At 41.2% G+C, this 24,141-nt stretch overlaps 1 protein-coding gene across 1 annotated transcript in view; it reads right to left on the minus strand.

Annotated features, from left to right (window-relative positions):
• LOC137024490 (uncharacterized) overlaps positions 1 to 24,141 on the minus strand; it is an 87,306-nt gene that overhangs the window by 11,811 nt on the left and 51,354 nt on the right. The window contains exons 21-30 of the mRNA XM_067392065.1: positions 12,483 to 12,797; positions 11,529 to 11,843; positions 10,755 to 11,057; positions 10,261 to 10,575; positions 9,606 to 9,869; positions 8,030 to 8,086; positions 7,564 to 7,878; positions 7,162 to 7,476; positions 6,724 to 7,086; positions 6,369 to 6,686 (exon numbers count right to left, since the gene is read on the minus strand). Coding sequence (XP_067248166.1) covers positions 6,369 to 6,686; positions 6,724 to 7,086; positions 7,162 to 7,476; positions 7,564 to 7,878; positions 8,030 to 8,086; positions 9,606 to 9,869; positions 10,261 to 10,575; positions 10,755 to 11,057; positions 11,529 to 11,843; positions 12,483 to 12,797 — 2,880 coding nt within the window. The remainder of the gene's footprint in view (positions 1 to 6,368; positions 6,687 to 6,723; positions 7,087 to 7,161; positions 7,477 to 7,563; positions 7,879 to 8,029; positions 8,087 to 9,605; positions 9,870 to 10,260; positions 10,576 to 10,754; positions 11,058 to 11,528; positions 11,844 to 12,482; positions 12,798 to 24,141) is intronic.

A 24,141-nucleotide genomic window follows, 5' to 3' on the forward strand; every position in this document is an offset into this window, starting at 1 on the left:
AAATGCATTTAGCACGCAACCGTTTATGTGCATATGAGTCGCATTACAAGTATGTTTTGATTTTGAGCATATAACCGAATGATCGTTAGCGGGCTGGCTGGTTAAATTTATGTTTTGTGTGTTGAATTTTACTTTAAGGTGTGGGCCAACATGCAAGTGACGTTACAGTGGGCTTTGTGTCTCGTTTAAATCTCCGTTTGGATGCCTGTCATGCTGGCTGCTTTGCTTTATTTCTTCTACTTCTTCGTGTCATCGGACCTTTGTCACTGTGATCATCATACTGTTCCTGTGAATCAAGGGAGACTGGATCACAGCCTACGGTTCTGCTGGATTGGACTGATCTCTCCGCGCTGTAAACTAGTTTTAGCTCGTGTCGTGTGTCGTCACACGGTGTCTAATTTTGCTAGCCGTTTATATTTGCAGCATCTAACACCTGCTGAATCAGCTGGACTGTGGTTTGGGCTTGTGGCGTGGTGCCTTTACCATCAATTGGAATTGTAATTGCGATCTCTTTTTGCTGTGGTGGTGGGTCTTTTGCCTGAATGCAGTGTTCACAGTAAGGTGCGGCGTGCTGTGGTGTGAGTGTAATTCTGAATTTGGTAAACTGTGTGAGAGCGACTGGTTTTATTGAATAGAGTGCCTCAGGGATGACGCATTTTTGTAGGCAAAACCCAGAAGCGAGTTAGCATTTTAGGGCTTCCGGTTCCTACACCGTAAAGTCTATGGGGTTTTTTAATGGGTTTTTGCTAAATCGCCTGAAATAAGGTCTGTGGTTAACAAAGCCTCTAAATATTTTCATGTTTTGATCTATGACATAAAACACACCAGTTATAACCCGCTAGTGATTTTTTTTAAACCTTTACTGTGTCTTAAAAACGGCGGTTGCTAACAAATTGCTAAAAGGGACTACTTCCTTTGGCGGGGACTTTAGACGTCATCATGATAAACAGGACATTTGGACAGCATTTCTCATTAAAAAGTGTATAAGTATTCATACACAGCACAGATCATAATCAGCGAACATGTTTTTAAATAACATTGTTTTTTAAATAGAGTTCGAGGAAGCTTTGTGGTGACGACGTTGATCCGTGACCATGGTGTGCTGTAGTCAGTTTATAGCCTACTGTTAGCTTTTTATATCTGACTTTATTTAGGCTTCAAAATGTATTTATGTTGTTTTAACTTGTAAAGACTATCTTGATAGACAAAACGTGTAAGTGTCATAACCCTTTGTTAAACACAGAGCTTATTTTCTGCGATTTTTCCAAAAGTCTATGGGAAAAATGCATAGGCTTTCAACCGAGGGAACCCATGTGCCGCTAACTTCCGGGTTGGCCTACAAAACCGTGTCATCCCTGAGGCACTCTATTAATGTGGAATTTTCTATTATCCCAAATAAAGATCATTGTTGAAATTGACACCTCCTTGTCTGGTATCTGACTCAGCCTTAACGAACCTGTGAGCCTAGTGTATTTTACCGTGAAGGGCGATCCCCGCTAATAGGCCCCTGGGGTGGCGTAGTTTTGTTCAAAGTTCATGCCTCTGATAAGCATTGCAAATGCAGTATTACAGGATACTAGTGTTGTCAAAAGTACCGACTTCGGTACCTAGTCGGTACTGAAATTTTAAAAACGTGACACTTGGAGCGCTGTTGAGTGGATTCGTAAACATCTCTGATTGGCCGTTGTTTTCACGGCTCATTGGATATGTCTGTGATAGGCTTCAATGATCAACGCTGTAAAAACGTTGTAAATAGTCATCAATTAATCTCTTCACTAAGCGCTTACACAGATACATATGGGAGCATTTGAAAGCAGGCGTCTATCGCGGATCGGTCCACTGTTAGACGCCTGCTTTCAATTGCTTGCGCTCCCACTTTCAAAACGCTTTCAAATTCAAACACTTCCGTGTGCTTTCAAATGCTCCCACGCGTTGATCATTGTAGCCAATCACAGGCATATCCGATGAGCGCGTCAACACAATGGCCAATCAGAGATGTTTATGAATCCGCTCAACAGCGCTCAAAGCGTCACGTTTTTAAAATTTCAGTACCGATAGGTACCGAAGTCGGTACTTTTGACAACACTACAGGATACACATACCAATTAAACGCGTGCAAGGATGAGGACAATCCCTTTAGTTTCGATTTCAGATATCTCTTTTATAGATGCCATCAATGCTTTTACCTTTCTAGATGTAATTACTGAAATCAAAACAGTCCATAAACTATAAATCATCACGAAAACTTCAGTCAAGCCAGCTCGCGTGTCAACCTGAGAGATCAGCCTCCTTACCTTGAAGTGTCAAATTTCTCTGTTTCTGAATGGATGGTTTGGCTCGATTGACAAACGCTAACGTTCATGATTTATATACCATAGACCTGTCCTAAATCATTAGCACGCTTTGATCGACTGTTTGGAGATTGCGTGTTTCTCCGTTCGAGAGCGCATTTCCTGTTCACATCCGCAACAAAACAATTGATTATTTACGAACGAAAGCTCACAAAACCGTGAAAATGGTCTCATTTGAAAGAAAATATCTTAAGCTAAAAGATGATATAGTGTGACTGATTGAAGCAGCCCAAGTGCATGGTCCCCCATGTCAACGGCGTGCCTGCTCTTCAGACCTTAGAACAGTATTGTGGTAACTTGAGATCAAACAACCACACAGAGAGGAGAATGCAGGATTGTGGGTTTACTAATAACTGTTCAATCATGAGCTGGCTATCCAACTGGACAGAACATTTTTCGTCAACAGGTACATTTACACTCAACATAAGTGTAATGGAGGCCAGCTAGTAGTCTCTGTGCGAGTAAACCTCACTCCTTTGATCTCAAGAAACGCTGTAGCAACTGACACTAGAGGTTGCAGCCTTTTGCCTCCTTGTTAGAGCGTCCGACTCCCACACTGGAGACCCAGGTTCGAGGCCCGCGCAGAGCGGGGTGAGTAGAACCTGGGTAAACAAGCACTTTTTCTTCAAGCATGATACAGAATTGGTTACAACTACACAGTCCAGCCTAAGATAGCTTTCACATTGGGAGATAATTGCATACATCAGGAAGCCACTTTCAAAATGTGGGGTATTGAGATTTACTTTTGCTTTCGCGATCGCGTGTACTCTGTGAATACGGAGCGGCGGTGCTGAGCGCGCATTCTATCGGGCTATATAAGCAGCTGTCTCACCATGGCAAATCTATTCATTCTCCTTCAGCGACGCAGATATCTCTTTGCTTGATCTACGAGACTTGAAGCTGCCTTCACCTGCAAGCATCTGGAATTTGCCGCTGATCAGCTCGCCGCTCTGCAGCAGTTTAGTCAATTCACCTCTCCCTGCTCGCCACTCTTTAGCAGCCGCCGACTACAAGCAGCTTGCAGCTCTCTCACTGCTCTGCCAGATTGCCACTCTCATGCAGAGCTGATCAACCTGCTGCTTCATAGCAGCCAGATCAGTTCGCCGCTCTCAAGCAGCCCTGTTCCCACGCTGCTCCCAAGCAGCCTGGTCAGCGCTTCGTCCCCAAGCCGCCTGCAGCATCGAGCAAGTGCACTTTGGCCTCCTCGTGGCTGTGGTCCTGTGGCGTTTCCATCGCTGACAACTGTGCAGCGGCCGGCTGGGCCTCACCGTCCACATTTGTCAGGTTTTATTATCTAGATGTCCCTGCGCTTCAGACGCAGGTCCTTTCTAAATGAGCCTCCTTGCTGTGTCCAGCTTATGGTTTTCCATTACGACCCCGACCATGTCCAGGTGTAACTATGTTCTGTACCCTCTATATACACCCTAGGCCCCAGTGGTGCCCTAGTTTATGGGCTTGGGAGGATGAATACAGTGTTTCAGTCCCCGTTGTCTAGGCCATCCTGTCTTAAGGCAGGAATACACCAAACAGACGGTCGGCTGTCGGGCAGTTTTTGTTCATCGGCCGACTAAGTTTTCTCAGTGTGTTCTGCACCGTCGGCTGAAGTTGGTCCTCGTCTGCTTTTTTTCGGATACTGTCATGAATCTGTCATGATCACTAGTGGGAGTGCCCTAATCTGCCACTAGAGGGCACTCCATCCCGGACTGGCTATTCAGATACTGCCACCTGCTGGTTTGGAAAGGCATTTCATCTTGCGCAGGCACAGAACGGACGTGCATCCCGGACTCTTGTTTTCACCCCTTGGACTTCATTACCCATAACGCACTTCCCGGACTCATTATCTCATGTCATTGCACCCAGATGTTTTGTGTTTCCCTTATCAGTGTCTGTCTATGTTACGTGCACCTTTTTATTCCTGGATTTTTGTTTTTGTGGACTGTGCTGTGGAGTTTGACCCTTGCCTGTTTGATTATGCCTTTGGATTAACCAATAAATGCTGCGCTTGGATCCTAACATCTTGTTTTTGTGTGCAACTGTGACAGAACAAACCACCCAGGTAAAAGGAGGAGGAGGAGAAGGAAGAAGACTTCCTTCATCCTTCAAGGCCCGGAGGCCTCTCCAGCCAGTGAGTCCGCTCCAGCCAGTGAGTACGCTCCAGCCACTGAGTCCACTCCAGAGGTTGTTCTCTGTTTTCCCAAGCGCCTTGCCCTGCCGGCACCAACTAAGGCGCCTTGCCTTCTGCCGTCACCGAGCTGCACGCTCTCCCTGATACGGTCACGGAGACCATCACCGAGCTGCCCGCTCTCCCTGATGCGGCCACGGAGCACCCTTGGTCGGCCCTGCCCCCGCCGCCCAGGCTGTCTGCCCTGCTGCCACCGCCCAGGCCATCTGCCCTGCTGCCGCCGTCCAAGCCTTCAGCCCTGCAGCCGCCGTCCAAGCCTTCTGCCCTGCCGCCTCTGCCCAGGCCGTCTGAACCATTGAGACTCGCCTGGTCTGTTCCTCCAGCAATGCCCTGGCACTCAGCCAGGAATCCAGACCTGCTGGAACCCGCCTGGTCAGTTCCTCCAGTGCCGCCCTGGCAATCAGCCAGGACTCCAGACCAGCTGGAACCCGCCTGGTTAGTTCCTCCAGCACCACCCTGGCAATCAGCCAGGACTCCAGACCTGCCGGCGCCCGCTTGGTCAGTTCCTCCAGCACTGCCCTGGCACTCAGCCAGGACTCCAGACCTGCTGGAACCTGCCTGGTCAGTTCCTCTATCACCGCCCTGGCAATCAGCCAGGACTCCAGACCTGCTGGAACCCACCTGGTCTGTTCCCCCGGCTCCCCCCTGGCCCTCAGTCGGGGACTCTGGACCTGGCCCGCCATCCCTCCCCCTGATCCTCCTCCTGTCCTCCTCCCTCCTGAGTTTTTGTGGTAGCCGCTCCTTTGAGGGGGGGTAATGTCATGATCACTAGTGGGAGTGCCCTAATCTGCCACTAGAGGGCACTCCATCCCGGACTGGCTATTCAGATACTGCCACCTGCTGGTTTAAAAAGGCATTTCATCTTGCGCAGGCACTGAACGGACGTGCTTCTTGGCTGTCGAGCATCGGTTCAGTGTGTCAGGGCAACTTTGGACACAGACGCTGCCGACGTGAGCCAACCCTGCAGTCTGCTTTCATCACCACTAGTTCGTCAGCATCGGCTTGATGTGTTCCAGCCTTTATGGTATCTGTTGCAAGCCCTTTTTTCAAGTGCTCTGCCACAATGCTCGGCCGTCCCCCTGTGTAGCATGGCATGATTGTACTGTCCCCGTATGCGCCTTGTCTTATGAATAAGACGAACGGCACAGTACTTGCATAGTATTGCAAGGCAATGTACTCGGTTACTGATGTAACCTCGGTTCCCTTAGATACAGAACAAGTACTGAGTACTTTGCCGCGCTACTCGCGAGACGCCTCAAGCCGTCGCTTCAGTCGACTTAAATCGATTTACCATGGTCAGATGGACGCTTGTATAGCCCAATACCCGCCCCTTTTGGTGGGCTCGCGCGAGTCCGCACTGTCATTGGATCGTTTACTTTAACTCCATGAAACAATGGCCGTGCAGTTAACACTGTGTGATTGTATGAAGACTTCAGAATCTGAGAAAAAAGGAGTTTTCCCTATATGCTTCTTGTCTTATGAATATTAAGATGAACGACGCAGTACTCGTTCCGTATCTAAGGGAACCAATGTTATGTTAGTAACCGAGTACGTTCCTGCTGAAATACGTACGACTCTGCTGCTCGTGTTGGATGAGCAGAAAGGAAATAAAATGACCGTTATCCACCTGAATTCAATGGTTTTTATTTCTATAAAAATTAAAACGACAGTGGAGGTGTAAAGTAAATGTAGCAGTCGCATATTCTCTCCTAATTTAACCCTCACACTCCGACATGGCAATATCACGAGACAGCTTTTCACCACGAAGAAGTCTTGTCAAGTTTTAATCTCATGAGATCTCGCAGCAAGAGATCTCATCACACCCTACTATTTACCTGAGCACACAACTCCTACATCCTCCTTGTGTTGACAGTCATGTTTTCCCCAGCCTGGAGAAGAGCAGCTCCACAGGGACGTCTCATTCCCCTCACACTCCACCTCATCCAGCCATATGGGTCCAGAACCAGGACCAAACCAGGCTGGTACCTGCTGGTTACTGAGGGCCACTCCACACTGCAGCTGTCTGCACACCACATGGGCATCTTTAATATCCCAGGAGTCATCACACACTGTCCCCCATGAGCCGCTGTGAAAAACCTCCAGCCTCCCTGCACAGTCTCCCCCAGAACCCACCAGCCTGATGGACCCACGACCTGATATTCAGAGAAAGAAAAACACATTAGTGATCACTAACAACTGAAGAATCTCCCCAGATGTTGCTCTTCTCACCAAGGCAGGTGATTGACAGCTGTTGTGTGGAGCTGCAGTTGAGAGTTTGTGGAGATCTGCAGTTCCCCAGATGAGCTTCACTCCCAGAGCACTGGAAGCCCGTCACACACTCATGACTGTGTTCAGGACTGGATGAAGAGGAGCCGGAGAAGTTCAGCACAGAGCCACAGCCCAGCTGTCTGCAGACCACAGAGGATTCAGTGAGACTCCAGGAGTCCAGCAGAACTCTCCTCCAGACCTGATGGATGGAAACTTCCACCTCCCCCTCACACTGTCTCTCTCCAGACAACTGCACCAGACCATCATGAACAGCCAGAGAGGAATCTAAGGAGAAATTCTTGTTTTTAAATCAGTATTACAGTTTACATGATAAAGTCAGAAATAAATGAAAGGACTCACTAGAGCAGATGACTCCAACATCTCGTCTATGAGAACATTCAGCTCGACTCCATGAAGAGATGGAACATTCAGAGAGTTTTGTTTCATTCCCGTCACAATCAAACACATCAGCCCAGATTTCACCACTTCCCTCTCCATACCAGTCTGATCCCACAACAGACACAGCAATCCCACAATTCAGCTGTCTACAGAGGACACTGGCAGCTCTCATATCCCAACATGCATCACACACTGTGCCCCACTCATTGATGAACCGAAGCTCCACTCTTCCAGAACAAGAGTCTGAACCGTTCATCAGTTTGGCCTCTGTGTAACCTGAATAAAGAAGTTAAAATAAAGTATGCAGCTGACAGAGAAGACATACTGTATCAAATGAAGAGACACTGAATATTTATAATGTACCAGAACAGATGATTCCCACATTATTTTCACTGCTGCAGCTGTGTTTGTGTGATGGTGATATTGAGCAAGATGAAATCTGAGACTCATCTCCTCTGCACTGAATCTCTTGTGTCCACATCTGAGCGTCTCCTTTTCCAAAAGCATCTTCTCCCAGCACCTGTACAGAAGCCCCACAGTCCAGCTCTCTACACACAACCTCTGCATCCTGCTGGTCAAAGGCAGCAGCACACACTGAAAACCACGACTGACCATCAAGTATCTCTAACCTCCCAGAGCAGAGGTGAGATCCATTGATGAGTCTGGAAGCTTTATGACCTGTTCATATTACAGGAATGACACAGTAGACAAAAAGAAATGCTTGATAGTTACAATATACATACAATAACCATACAAACATTTACAGTTTTACAAACAAAATATTCTTTATGTAAACACAAATTATTGGGCAATCAGTTAAATTACTCACCCGAACAGATGACACCGGCATCATAATTGTGAGTACACGCATGTATGCTCCATCCCACTGCCCCACAGTTCTTCAGTGTAGACTCTGATCCAGCACAAAATGTACCACCCATCCAGATTGGTCCTGATCCTGGTCCAAAATGAGCATCACCCAGAGCATCTACAGGTTCTCCACAGTCCAGCTCTCTACACACCACTGCAGCATCAGCCATATCCCAGCCATAATGACACACTGTTCCCCACTGACCTCTATGAAGAACCTCCACTCTACCAGCACAGCGACTGTGACCACCAACCAACCTCACATTCTTTTTATCTAAGTGACAGAAAAATACAGATAGAGACTATGGGTGCATCTCCATAAGCACACTAGTTCACGTGTCAGTATTGTGTACACAAATTCAGGCACTGGTAAAGCACACTGGCTCACTACACTGGTGTTTTTAATTGTAATAATCCAGTGAGATTTTTGAATACACAATAAGACTGATAACAGCCGGTGCTCCACATGGAGATCAGAGCTCACCATCATCAAATCCGTCTGTGATTACATGAAGAAACAGGTGAAACTGAGACAAACCAAACCCAGAAGAACTGTGGCCGTGTCTTCAAGAGATTTTAAGAAACCTGCCTCCAAAGCTACTTGAAAAATGATGCCCAAGTGTACCTGGACAAGAGCTGTTTTAAATGCAAAGGGTGGTCACACAAAATATTGTTTTGATTTCGTTAATATAAGTTAATTGATATATAAAATCTATTTATAACAGTATTTTTTAAAAACATCCTCACTTTACAGCATTTTTACACAAATGCCTAAAACTCTTCACAGTACTATATCTTTGCAGGCAGGTTTCTTCAAGCATCTTAGAGACACGGCCACAGTTCTCCTGGATTTAGTTTGTCTCAGTTTCACCTGTTTCTTCATGTAGTTACAGATGGCTTTGATGATGGTGAGATCAGATCACTGTGTGGAGCACCGGCTGTTGTCAGACTCCTTGTGTATTCAAAAATCTCACTGGATTATTACAATTAATGGCAAAATGAATGTTTGGAAATGTGAACGGATATTTCCTATTGACACACTAGAGCAAAAGATATAAATAACTGCCTTAAAACCTTTTTTGGGGGGTGAAAATAATGACGTGCCTAAGACTTTTGCACAGTACTGTATATGCAACATTTTAGCCAAATTTTAATTTTATAACACATATCTACTGATGTTTATGCTGACATTTCATTAAATAATGGTTTGACTTTTCAAATCTTCTATCCCATGCCATGATAATATTGTGTTGATATTCTGTTGGTTCATGCGATTTGTTTTGCACTTCAGAATTTCCATGCAAGGCATAGTGAGCATCTGGATTTTGGAGTTCATTGTGGGATTTCTAGGGAGTGAACATTCCAGTGCACTCAAAGGATTTTGTGATTGAAACAGCCCTTAAAATGGCTGGCTCCCTGCAGTGTTCTGACTACTGAACTAGGGAGCTGACTGAGACTCATCCTATGAGTAAAAGGTGTGACATATACTTTTAACTCACCAGCACAGAACAGCCTCTGGTAATTATCATTTGAACAACTGTTTGTGTATAAGGATGTTGGACAGAGGTGAATCTGAGACTCGTTTCCTCTGCACTGAATCTCTTGTGTCCACATCTGAGCGTCTCCTTTGCCAAAAGCATCTTCTCCCAGCACCTGTACAGGAGCCCCACAGTCCAGCTCTCTACACACAACCTCTGCATCCTGCTGGTCAAAGGCAGCAGCACACACTGAAATCCACGTCTGATTATCAAGAACTTCAATTCTCCCAGAGCAGCTGGAGTTTCCAATAAGCCTGACACCTGAAGTAGCAAGAGATAAGAAACATTCCAGTTCTGTTTGCTATCTATGTGTAATTTTTGTCATTACTGGTCTCCCACAAAGCACCATTTATTAATGTGAAAGGAGTAAAATAATCAAATTACTCAATCTCATGCCAATCCAAACTCTTTAACTCATCTTTCATTCTTTCATGGAACATAAAAAGGGGAATTTTACAGAATATCCTGGTGCTCTTTTCAATATAATGAAAGTAAAATAAAATACATTTTGTGCTCCACAGAACAATGTAATGTAAGTTTAAAAAGACACAAAGTAAATGATGCCTAAGTTTTCATTTTTTGGTAAACTATAGCTTTGAAGCAGGTGGTTTATCAGTGGTATAAAAATAGGACAGGGTTTGGAGCAGATTACCTGAGCAGATGACTCCTGCATCTTTTGTATGATCATAGTTATATAAACCCCAATTTACTGTTCCACAGTTCTTTAGTGTAGATTCTGATCCAGAACAGTACTTGCGATTTGTCCAGATCGATCCTGATCCTTGTCCAAAGTGAGCACCACCCAGAGCATCTACTGGTTCTCCACAGTCCAGCTCTCTACACACCACTGCAGCATCAGCCATATCCCAGAAATAATCACACACTGTTCCCCACTGACCTCTATGAAGAACCTCCACTCTACCAGCACAGCGACTGGGACCACCAACCAACCTCACTCTCATTATGTCTATGAAATGAATAAAGAGGGAGTAAAGACATATGGATAAAGGGAAAGAAATGAGGGGAAACAAGTATCACACAATGAGAATGAAATTAATGAATATTTAGTGTAGTTTTTGGGAACATTAACATTTGATTTCAGTTTATTCAAAAAAAAAAAAAAAAAAAAAAAAAAAATGCTCAAACCTGCACACACCAAGGCAACATCATTTTCATATGAACAGGTGTTTTTATGAGATGGTGATTTTGGACAGAGGTGAATCTGAGACTCATTTCCTCTGCACTGAATCTCTTGTGTCCATATCTGAGCGTCTCCTTTTCCAAAAGCATCTTCTCCCAGCAGCTGTACAGGAGCCCCACAGTCCAGCTCTCTACACACAACCTCTGCATCCTGCTGGTCAAAGGCAGCAGCACACACTGAAACCCACGTCTGATCATCAAGTATCTCTAACCTCCCAGAGCAGCGAGAACCTCCAACCAGCCTGACTTCTGAAATAACAACAAGAAGTTTTAACTTCAATAATGAGTCAGTCATATAATCAATATATCAGTCATATGAGAAATCATATTTTCCTTTATCTTCTGAAATAAATGATATTTACTATGAAAACATGTTATACATGTCAATAGTCCCAAAAGGCCTTGAAGGAAACCTACAAAAATGGCTCATATATTTAAAAAAAAGCAAATAGTTATAGTTTCTGTAAAAATCTATGCACATTTTCATGTGAACGATATCTATGAATGAATCCTTTCAGGGCATTACATTAAAATGTATTATTAGAAACAACCTTCTAAAGTTTATTTTTAACAAGGTCCATGATTATTACAGCCTAATTGAACAGTTTGTGTGGTCAAAAAGAAGGTCGAAAATGGTAACGAAAAAATGAAATTGTGACAGCTTTTGGTGTAATTGTTTTGTACATTAAGACATTAAGTACATTTTCAGCTTTAGCTTACCTGAACAAATGACTTGAGCTCTCTTATCAAGACACACATCAGTTTCAGTTGGTTTTAAGAATCCACATTTCTTAAGAGTAGACTCTGAGCCAGTACACATTGCATTTTTCATCCAAAACAGTTCTGATTCCTGTCCAAAATGAACATCACTCAGAGCATCTACAGGTTCTCCACAGTCCAGCTCTCTACACACCACTGCAGCATCAGCCAAATCCCAACCAGCATCACACACTGTTCCCCACTGACCTCTATGAAGAATCTCCACTGTACCAGCACAGCGACTGTGACCACCAACCAACCTCACATTTATTATGTCTGTGAATGTAAGAGAAAAAGCTATTGTAAATTGAAAATGTTAAAATGAAATTAATGTGTTTTGTTGTACTTTAAACTCTTACCACTACATAGCAGACCAATGCTGTGCTCATGTGAACAGTTGTTTTCAAGTGATGGTGATGTTGGGCAGAGGTGAATCTGAGACTCATTTCCTCTACACTGAATCTCTTGTGTCCACATCTGAGCGTCTCCTTTTCCAAAAGCATCTTCTCCCAGCACCTGTACAGGAGCCCCACAGTCCAGCTCTCTACACACAACCTCTGCATCCTGCTGGTCAAAGGCAGCAGCACACACTGAAACCCACGACTGATCATCAAGTATCTCCAACCTCCCAGAGCAGCGAGAACCTCCAACCAGCCTGACTTCTAAATAACACAACACAGATCAACAAAAGCATGGCTTATGCGGCTTCAAGATAATGATTTGTACATAAAAAACATTTTATTGTAAGTCTTTCAATCAATAAATGACGTAAAAACACACTAAAAAACTAATATAAATATGAAATCTATTACTGAAGTCAACATTTTAAAATCAACTTCTTTAAAAATTAGAAGCCAGTATGGAAGCACAAAAAATCTTACAAAGATATGAATTTGAATATGTAAAATTCTTTACCTGAGCAGATGACTCCAGCATCTTTAGTATGATCACAGTTGCTTATACCCAGTCCTCCTGTCCCACAGTTTTTCAGTGTGGACTCTGATCCAGTACACATGACAAAACTCATCCATATTGGTCCTGATCCTGGTCCAAAATGAGCATCACTCAGAGCATCTACTGGTTCTCCACAGTCCAGCTCTCTACACACCACTGCAGCAGCAGCCAAATCCCAGTCATCACCACACACTGTTCCCCACTGACCTCTATGATGAATCTCCACTCTACCAGCACAGCGACTGTGACCACCAACCAACCTCACATTCACACTGTCTAAATATTAAGCAGTAACAATGAGAGAGATGAAGGGATGAGTTTAATTCATAGTATTACTAAGTGGGACAAGTGGCAAAATGGGACACATATGTCTGAATATTTAAAATAATATTCAGAGTTTAATACAAGTTGAGCTCAATCAACATCATAGGTATGTAAAAAAAAAAAATAATAATAATAATAATAAAGATTCATGCTGACTGGCTCTTTTTTTATTAAAAAAAAAGATGATTTTATAAAAACACTTAAATCAATTATACCAAAATGTATGTATTATTTAAGATGTAAATTATTACAGGGTTTATACCATTACATTGTCATGGAAACAAAGTTATAAAACTATTGCACAGAAAAGGTTAGTAAGCAGTTTTTTCCAAACTAAAATCATGTTAACACACATATTGTTTAAGTTTTGTTTCTATATTATCGAGAGAGAGTGAATGTTTTTTAAGATTATGGATTGGCCCCATTCTCTTCCACTATAAATGTTTCACTGTAACCCAGATTTTTTATTTTTATTTTTTTAAAGGAGGGAAAAGTTGGAATTTATTTTTGTAGTAAACAAAATTATGCCACAATTGATGTCGATTGAGCTTAAACTATATTAAACCTAATGTATTCTTTTTATATTTATATACTTCTGCAGCAGAGCTCTTGGTGTTGTTTAAGAGGCTATCAAGGTAAACCTAAAAGGCCTTGTTTGTCTTGTTTGGCTTGTTTCTGTCTTGTTTGTCATGATCACAACTTTATTTTCTTGTGATTGTGACATAACATAATATAGTATTTATGCAGCTGGATTGTGAATGAGTGATTATTTTTTACTTTTTTGAAAATAAGAAATGTTAATGGGATTTGCTCAAGCTAACTTGTCTGTCACTAATATTTACAAATCAATGTTTATCAAATCAGAACTCCAAATATATAATCAATTTTAATGCCACCCAGCTCGAGGGACTGAGATGCCTATATGATTATAGAATGATGTTTATTTATTTATTTATTTATTTATATACATTTACAACGTTGATATTACTTGAAAAATCAAATTGTGATCACAAAACAAGACAAAAAAAAAACAATAATGATGAATTGCCTCTTATTTTGATAATGATATATTATAAAGAATAATAAAAAGACCATCATGTAAAACTTATTTATAGCTCTTTATAAATTGGAGAGAGTGAGAGAGTGAGAGAGGGAAATTGCCTTTTAAACACACAAGCACATTCAAAATATTGTAACAATGTGTTTACACACGCAAACACACACACATTACAGTATAGTTTAATTTTAAGTGATTAAATAACAGTCTGACCCCTTCATTTCCATTTCTAACAATCTCTTTAATTTCTTGTGCACTTACCAGCTGTGATGAGTTTTACAACTGAAGACAGTAAAATGAGTGTCAGGCATCTCTCCATCTCTCTCTGCTTGATTAATTCAACATCCAGTTCAAGCTTCTCCACACTGATGATACAGAAGTACAGGCATCCTCTCACACCCCTTAATGAGAGAGAAAGAGGTCCAACACCCTCCAATCACACTCGCTATTACCTTATTAGACACAACAGAGGAAACCATCAAACAACTTCAGTGACAAATCAGATGAGGCATTTATGACTTTCTCCATATATATATCTAACTGTCAGCGCTGATGAACTCCTCCTCCCCAGCCATCAAGACACACACACACACACACACACACACACACACACACACATACATTTGACTTACAGGAGACAGGAAACTCTCCAGTTTATTTACAGCATCAAAGCCCAACACCTGCAGAGAAGAGATAAAAGCACTGATAACTAACTGTAAATTCCCTAAACACTGTCTATTAGTGTATACATATGTTAGCATGATATTAACATGTAATAAACTCAATTCTGTAAAATGTCTCATTTACAAAACCAATTAAGTAAATGTTTACCAAGAACACAGCACACAAGTAAGCCCTTATTACACTAATGACAGTCAGAAAAAAAGTGAAACATTTTATCTATATCTCTAAATAATTCCTGTAACTAATGTGAAATTTACTTAATTGCACAAAAGTGGTTTCTTTCAGGTGACCCACAAAAACCATACATTTCAGTGAAGATGAGCATGTTGTTCACCTTGTGACCAGCAGAGAGAGCCAGTGAACTACATTTCTGCTAAACCACCTTGTTTTGCACATTAATACTTCCACAGTAGTTGTAGGTTAACACTATAGATTTGAACAATCAAATAAATAAACCTCCACAGATATTACAATGATAGAACATGTAGATTTGATAGCATCAAAGCAGGAATAGCAGGAATGTTTTCAGCCCTTTTATATGACAAATGGGGTTGGGCAAGGGGGAATATTGTCACCTCTTCATTTTAATTTGTATATGGATGATCTTTCTATTGAGTTAAATGAATGTAAGAGCGGATGTGTAACAGGTGATAGTCTTATTAACTATTTGATGTATGCTGATGATTTAGTTATTCTGTCCCCTTATAGTGCTGGATTACAACAGTTGCTTCGTATATGTTCAAGTTATGGTGTGCTGTATGATATCAAATTTAATACTAAAAAGAGTGTGGTTATGATTGTTGAATCCAAAGAGGATCTTAGGCAAAATTTTCCCTCTTTTTATTTGTGTGACCAAGTATTGAATGTGGTGGATAAAATAAAATACTTAGGTCGCATTATTAGAAATGATTTAAATGATGATGATGTGCAGCGTCAGTGCTGTAAGTTGTATGGACAGGCAAATATGTTGGCTCGTAAATTTTAGATGTGCACAGATGATGATAAAATAGCACTTTTTAGAGCTTACTGTACTTCATTTTATACTGCGCATCTATGGTGTAGACATAGTAAAGCTAAAATGAAAAAGCTTCAGGTAGCATTTAATGACGCATTAAGAATTTTGCTCAAGCTCCCAAGGTGGACAAGTGCAAGCCAAGAGTTTGTATTCAGTGTTGTTCCTACGTTGCATGATGTATTAAGGAATTAATTTCATGTGTCAATTAAATGATTCAAGAAATAGAATCATAATGGTCAATACAAGTCATAATAATGTAAATATTAATCATTTCAATGCAAGTCATAGCCTAATGATCATACAAATTTTGAAAGTAACGTGCGAGCCATGAGATTTAAGATTACCCACAGGTAAATCAAGTCAAGTCATTAGCGATTTATACAATACAGATTGTTTCAAAGCATTACCGTGATAAACAGGAAAATAATGATTCAACGATGCAAACAGAATTCAGTTCTACTGTAAATTAGCTCTAAAAAGACAACAGTTCAGTGCTGATTCAGTTCGGTTCAATAACTGTGTAAAGTTCATCATTTATGGAATGAATTCAATTCAGCAATAAAGCAGAAAACAGTGATGTCATCATCTAGCTCAGTTCAGTCTGATAGTGTCACTGTGCAGTCAAATCAATAATATTATTGAATATTAAGTGTCCCCAACTAAGCAAGTCAAAAGGTTTATAATACTGAAATTGTATGTATTACTTGTATGTACTTGTACTTGTATGCACAGTATATTACTGCACCTCATCTGTATCCACAAGATAGCAGTAAAAGACTGTCAACAACTGAAATCACAGAACTGAAATGCTCTGAACTGCCATTATCAAGGTCTATATAAATCACAACCTCATCTCCAAATCTACAACACTTTTAAATACAAACCAGCATGAATATTCAATAGCCAAATGCCTAGAACTGCATATTCATTTTCCAATATATATTTTGTTATGCTGACTTTAGACAAAGTTTGAAGTTTATTTTTTCTGCTTAAAAAGTTTGAGTTAACAGAACATTCTTATGATAAAAAAAAAAACATTAGAAAATCAAAATAGAGATATGAAAGTCAATTCCATATAACAAATTTCTCTAAAATACAATGACATCAAAGACAGACAACAGAAATTATAATGACTTCTTAAAAAATTTGTTCATTCTTGTCTTTAACTGTACTAAGAACAATTCAGGAATTGGGAGTAGACGAGTATTATGATCTCTCACAGGATGAGAAAGATCTTTCTCTTAAAATTGCTGCTGGCTTTCAATATTCAGTATATACATTTTGTATATTGCATCTACAAAGTAATGCAATTGAGTTCTTATTAGGACAGTTTTAGACTTTTTTTATTGGTGTAAAATGTACAACTTCACAGCCACTGAATAACATTTATGCAAACATCCTTCAATGTTTTCTAATGTACAGTATATTTAACAAATGTTCAGAAAACATATTTGTGCAAGACATTGTAACTATCATGTTTTGTCACTGGAAGACTCTCCTACATTCCTCAGAAAGAGGAAATAAATGGTTAAGTGTAGAAACATTTAACCCTGACTCTGATTCATAACACTGAACTCTGGAAATCACGGCAATAAACAATGTTTAGAAATTATAATGTTAGCAGGATTTCATTTATCAAGATTGTGTTAATGACCATATTTAAGCAGTTTATCAAAGAATATTGAAATTGTCAGTTGTGTGAATATTGTCAACCAACTTCATTTTTAATTCTAAGATTTTTTGAATATGCTTTTCTACCATTAATGAATCATCATTGTTTCATGTTTTTTTTTTTTCTTTTTTTTCCGAAGATGCATTTAATGAGGGTGAATAATTACAGACAGGAATTTAATTTTTGGGTAAACTAACGCTTTACACTGTCAAATACACACAGGTTATGTCAAAAACACAAAGTTCACATAAACAGAGTCTGTTATGTGGGTGAATGTAAACAGCAGGGACAGAAATCGCATGAGTATTTTAGATCTGTGGCGCATTCCCTTCAAAATTAAAACCAATCCACTGCGTCTTCAGTGGCTCAGATTTAAGGAATAAATGAAGACTGCTATGTTCAGTGATGGGTGCTTTTGAAATATGCTTTGTGAGGCTTCGAAACCTTTGTGAATCATTTGTTTGGAATCAGTGGTTTATTAAACTGCCAAAGTCACGGGATTTCAGTAAATGAGGCTTTCTTACATCACAACTGTTCACATCACAAGTTTCGAAAAATGTCAATAGTTCACCATTATGGGCCATATAGTGTCTGTATGGTTTTTACCTGACCTCGGATCAGTTTTATACATTTGTAGACATTTAATGACAAATTTGTATAATAAAATGAAGAGTTGTAGTTAAAAGTCTCTTGGTCTGATTAATCAAGATCTCCATTAAACAAAACAAAACAAGCCCTACAATTTAATAAAATAACACATATTATACAGGCGCTTCATATTTAATGGTATTAGATAATTTGCCAATTGCTTTTAATAGATTACGCTTTCAACAAAACATTTGAAGTTGTTTTGTAAAAGCTGATTTTATGGATGTTTTACTACTATCATGACCGATGCATTCATTGGCGCGCCTTATGAAAAAAAAAAACCCACAATATTCACAAAGTTATGAAGTATATAAATACGTTTGTGTTCATTGATTTTATTTCGTCAATTGTCCGGTTGAGAATGAATGAAAAGCGTCAGCCACTACTATCATGACCGATGCATTCATTGACGCGCCTTATGAAAAACCCCCCCCCCACAATATTCACATAAAGTTATGAAGTATATAAATACGTTTGTGTTCATTGATTTTATTTCGTCAATTGTCCGGTTGAGAATGAATGAAAAGCGTCAGCCACTACTATCATGACCGTTGCATTCATTGACGCGCCTTATGAAAATTACTTTCTATATTAATGAAAAATATAAATAAATATGTTTTAATTATATATAGTTCATATATTATAGTTAAACCGTGGTCTAGTATAGTTAAACAGCAAATTAACCATGGTTACCACACTTTTACTGCAATAAAACATGCTTTACTACACTTTTACTGCAATAGAACATGCTTTACTACACTTTTACTGCAATAAAACATGGTTACTACACTTTTACTGCAATAAAACATGGTTACTACACTTTTACTGCAATAAAACATGGTTACTGCACTTTTACTGCAATAGAACATGCTTTACTACACTTTTACTAAAATAAAACATGGTTACTACACTTTTACTACAATAAAACATGGTTACTACACTTTTACTACAATAAAACATGGTTACTACACTTTTACTACAATAAAACATGGTTACCACACTTTTACTATAAGAGAACATGCTTTACTACACTTTTACTAAAATAAAACATGGTTACTACACTTTTACTAAAATAAAACATGGTTACTACACTTTTACTACAATAAAACATGGTTACTACACTTTTACTAAAATAAAACATGGTTACTACACTTTTACTACAATAAAACATGGTTACTGCACTTTTACTGCAATAGAACATGGTTACTACACTTTTACTAAAATAAAACATGGTTACTACACTTTTACTAAAATAAAACATGGTTACTACACTTTTACTACAATAAAACATGGTTACTACACTTTTACTAAAATAAAACATGGTTACTACACTTTTACTACAATAAAACATGGTTACTACACTTTTACTACAATAAAACATGGTTACTACACTTTTACTAAAATAAAACATGGTTACTGCACTTTTACTACAATAAAACATGGTTACTGCACTTTTACTGCAATAGAACATGCTTTACTACACTTTTACTGCAATAGAACATGCTTTACTACACTTTTACTGCAATAGAACATGCTTTACTACACTTTTACTAAAATAAAACATGGTTACTACACTTTTACTACAATAAAACATGGTTACTACACTTTTACTACAATAAAACATGGTTACTGCACTTTTACTGCAATAGAACATGCTTTACCACACTTTTACTATAAGAGAACATGCTTTACTACACTTTTACCATAATAAAACCCTGGTTCATTTTTTTCATTAGGGGGGCCTGCCAGTAATTCACCCTTACTCCAGATCAAAGTTATTTTCAATTTTAGGCTTAGACTTTTTTTTTTATTATCACTATGACCAAATATCTATAGATCACCTTGTGTAAAATAATGTACCTGTAGAGGAAATAATTGTATGTAATTGTTTTTTTCTTCAATAAGCATATATTTTTTTTAAATTTCACCAGACTTTGATATTTAATCAACAAAAACACATATGAAGAAATCAAAACATTACAGTCCATAAATGTTATGCATAGTATTATTATGATGATTATAACAGACTGTTTCCTACAGGTTTAACATGGACCCACTATTACCACATTTGCAGATTGTGGACACAACTGTGCCAAAAGACAGGCAGCAATGCCTACTTAAGGCAACAAAGGAAGCCAAGTCACTGGCTTCTCATAACATCCGCTATGAAAAGAGCACGGTCCTTGTGTGAGGAATATCTTGCCACTTGAGCTGTTGATGTGTTTTCACCCTGTTTACACAGCAGCATTGACTTTTTTGTTCTTGTCATTAAAGTCATTACAATTTCTGTCTTCAGCCAAAAAGAGATGTCGGGCCGTTACCTCAAAACCATCAGAGGTGCAGTACCTTGGCCAGCTATTTATAACTTTCGGCAAATACAACGGCCAAAGTTTTAAATTATGTTTCATTAACGTAGTTCAGGAGGAACAAGTCAAATAACCTACCCAATCATTACGTCATCTTAATGATTACGTCATCTCAACCAGCTGTCAACAATCTGTAATCAACGTATCTACCCAATCGGCATGAGTTCAGGCCTGTATATAATCACAGTCAAAACTCACCCAAGGATCCTCGACAGTTTCCAGAATAGGTTCGCCTAAAATGTCTGAAATCGAACTCTTCCCATCCGATGATGAGTCTCTATATTCACAGACTCTTTCGCCGAACCGCGCCATCCCAAGGAGCAGCCATACGCCGCCAGGTGCCGTCGCTGAGTCTCCGACTCCATTGCGCGGCCGTCAGCCTATCCGCTCCACTATCCATAGTCCAAGGCGGCTAGACCAGCCCTCTCCTCCACCGGTGAGACACACACCTTCTTCCTCATCGTCATCATCATCATCATCATCATCATCCTCCTACTCTATGGCTCAACCAACCATTCCTGCAATCGAGAAATGGACAGTGCTGGGATTAAGGCAAGCTCTGATCAGCGCGGATGTCCATTTCTCGAGACGGATGAATAAATCCGAGTTATATAAATTATATTCAAGCCTGCAGTCAACTTGCGCTCCCTTTAAACCCCTTTCTCCCTCTAAGAAAACGACTTCAAGCAGCAAAGGTAAAAAACCACGTACCTCTCAAACTCAGTCTTCCTCTACAGCAAGACCAGTTCAACGCCGATCGTCTGGTAAGGGCAGCGGGCCTTCAGCGAGCCTGGGCCGAGCCCCAGATTCCGCCACTGCTACGCCGCACCCTCCTCCTTCTACTCAGCCTCTTTCCGCGGGTTTCTCCAGCACCGCCCCCCGTACGGAATTACCCGCCTCTACCAGTGGTTGTCTTCCCCCTAGCGTGAGGCTGCCTCCACTAGCAGGGCAGGCTCAACCTGTACTGCTCACTGTCTCGAATTCTCCTCAACATTCGTGGCCTGCGGCTCCTGACGTGAGGTTGCCTCCGCAAGAATCGCAAGCCCGAACAACTTTTCCTTCTCCTTCCCCTCTCGCTAACCCTTTTCCCCAGCTGTGGCCTACAGCAGCCCCTAGTGTGAGGATGCCTCCGTTAGCGGCACAGGCCCAGCCGCTTTATTCTTTACCTCAACCTTCTCTCTCCTTCCCCGTCGCTTCCCAAGGTCCAGGTGCCATCTCAAGCGCGAGGCTGCCTCCGTTTTCAGTGTCGGCCCCGGATTTTCTCCCTCAAAACATTCTCCCTCAGGCAAAATCACAATTTTCTTTGTTCACAGCTACACCGATGCCCATTCCTCCAAACGCCATCGCTTTGGAACCGCCCCCTGTCGCCGGCAATATCAGAGCGCAGATTCTATCAGGTGCAGACATCGATCTATCATCACTCCTTTCCCTGCTTCCCCCATCTGATTCTAATCGCCAGATTAATTGTGGTGACTTTTCAGTCACTTTAAAAAATCCAAATAATTCCTCATCCCGAATCCTTTCATTTTCTGAATTTTGCATCGCATTCAGTAGATTCACCGAAATCATTTGTGCTGTTTTCCCCCATAGGAGACGCAAGCTGAATGACTATCTCGCGATAGTGGCAGAGCTCGCGTTATCCTATGGGGGATCTCATTTTTACACTTACCACAAGCTGTTTTCAGCAAAATGCGCCATTCGTATCGCTCAGTGGAATCAGTGCCCCTACTGGGGCGCGCTGGACACGGATCTCCACAATAAAATCTTCCTGGGCGTTCGAAATATTTCCTGCGCAGTCTGTAGGTCGCTCGCCCATTCCACCATGACTTGTCCCCAAGTAAATCCGTCAATTCCTCCTATTCCAGTCCCCAACCAAGAGAAATCAACGAGTTACGTTCCACGGCCAGCTACAAACTCCGACTCATTCGGAAGAGGTGCAGCTTTTTCCTCCAGACGTCAGGTCTGCAACCACTTCAATACAGGCGGCTGCCTAAGAAATCGCTGTCGTTTTTTGCATATTTGCAATTACTGCGGCGGCGCCCACGCCCGCACTGTATGCCCTGTACAAAAATCTACCAATAAAAATTCCAAAAATTACTTGTCGACTCCTGTGAATATTTTACGTTTGTCATCTGAATTGTCTCAGCACCCCGATCCCGAATTTACCAAATATTTGCTGTCTGGTCTCGAACATGGTTTTGAACCAGGTCTAGAAAGCATTCCCTCACAAAATATGATTTGTGATAATCTTCAATCTGCTCTTACAGAACCCGACACAGTGGACGTTAATTCTGGCTTCATGATCGGACCTTTTGATATTCCTCCTTTCGAACACTTTCGCATCAGCCCTATTGGAGTGGCTACAAGGAAATTCTCCGGTAAAAATCGACCTCTCAGCCCCGCACAATTCTCAGTTTCCAAGCATAAACAGCCTCATTCCACTCGAAGAATTTTCTCTTCAGTACCATGATATTGACCAAGCAATACTGTTAATCAAAAACGCCGGTCGTGGTTCTTGGCTCGCCAAAGTCGACATTACTTCAGCATTTAAAGTGATGCCCATCCACCCAGACTCCTGGCATTTATTTGGCGTCCATTGGCATGAAAAATATTACTTCGCCGTCCGCCTAACCTTCGGCTGCAAAAGCAGCCCCAAGATTTTTGACATGCTGTCAGAAGCAATTTGCTGGATTCTTTCCAACAACTACGCAATTCCTTACCTTATTCACCTGCTCGACGACTTCTTAATAATTTCGCCTCCTGATGCCATCCCAGCAGCGCATCTCACTACAGTCCAAAAGGTTTTTTCCGAGCTGGGAGTTCCGATCGCCCAGGACAAAACCAGTGGCCCAGCCACGTCCATTGAATTCCTGGGCATCAATCTGGACACCGTCAAATTCCAGGCCTCTCTACCGAAAGAGAAAATCGACAGAATAATTCTGGTCTCTTCCACGTTGCTAGAAAGCCCAAGTTGCTCAATGCGCGAACTTCTGTCTCTGCTCGGCCACCTAAACTTCGCTATGCGTATAATCCCGCAAGGCCGCCCTTTCATCTCGCATCTTCTCTCTCTCGCATCCTCCGTCGCTGCGTTAGAAGACCAAATCTCCCTAACTAATCCATGCCGTGACGAACTAAAATTATGGATAACCTTCCTTAAACAGTGGAACGGATTATCTTTTTTCTATAATACGTTGGTGTCCCTTCCAATCGATATTCAGCTCTACACCGACGCAGCTCCCTCCATTGGCTTTGGGGGATTTTATCAAGGCCGTTGGTTCGCATCTACTTGGCCACCTCAGCTCTTAGATGCGACGCATTTCCCAGCCTCTTCAGCGTTGTTTGAACTTTATCCTCTCGTCGTCGCAGCTTTTCTATGGGGGAAAGAATGGTCCACAAACAACATAATCGTCTACTGCGACAATGAAGCAACGGTGCATTGCATTAATAAAACCCGCTCGCATGCACCAGCTATGATGCCACTCCTAAGACGCCTTATTTGGATAGCAGCTTGCGATCAATTTATCATAACAGCTAAGCACGTACCCGGGTCAAAAAATGAAATTGCTGACTCTCTCTCATGCTTTGCTTTCCAGAAATTCAGACAGCTGGCTCCAGAAGCGGACCCCAACCCGACGCCAGTACCTCACTATTCAGAATTAATCTTCCCATAAACCACTTTATGAGGCCACTGCTTGACACTTCTCTCAATTCGATCTTTGAAGCTTTTTCCCCACGAACCCTCCAATCATATTTAACAGCTTGGAGATGTTTTAAAACTTTTCATCTAATTTTTAACTTGCCGTTCCCAGATTTCTCTCTGCTCACCATTACGTCTTTCATCTCTTATCTCAACA

Source organism: Chanodichthys erythropterus, chromosome 8 (assembly GCF_024489055.1).
Source record: "Chanodichthys erythropterus isolate Z2021 chromosome 8, ASM2448905v1, whole genome shotgun sequence".
Taxonomy (NCBI): domain Eukaryota; kingdom Metazoa; phylum Chordata; class Actinopteri; order Cypriniformes; family Xenocyprididae; genus Chanodichthys; species Chanodichthys erythropterus.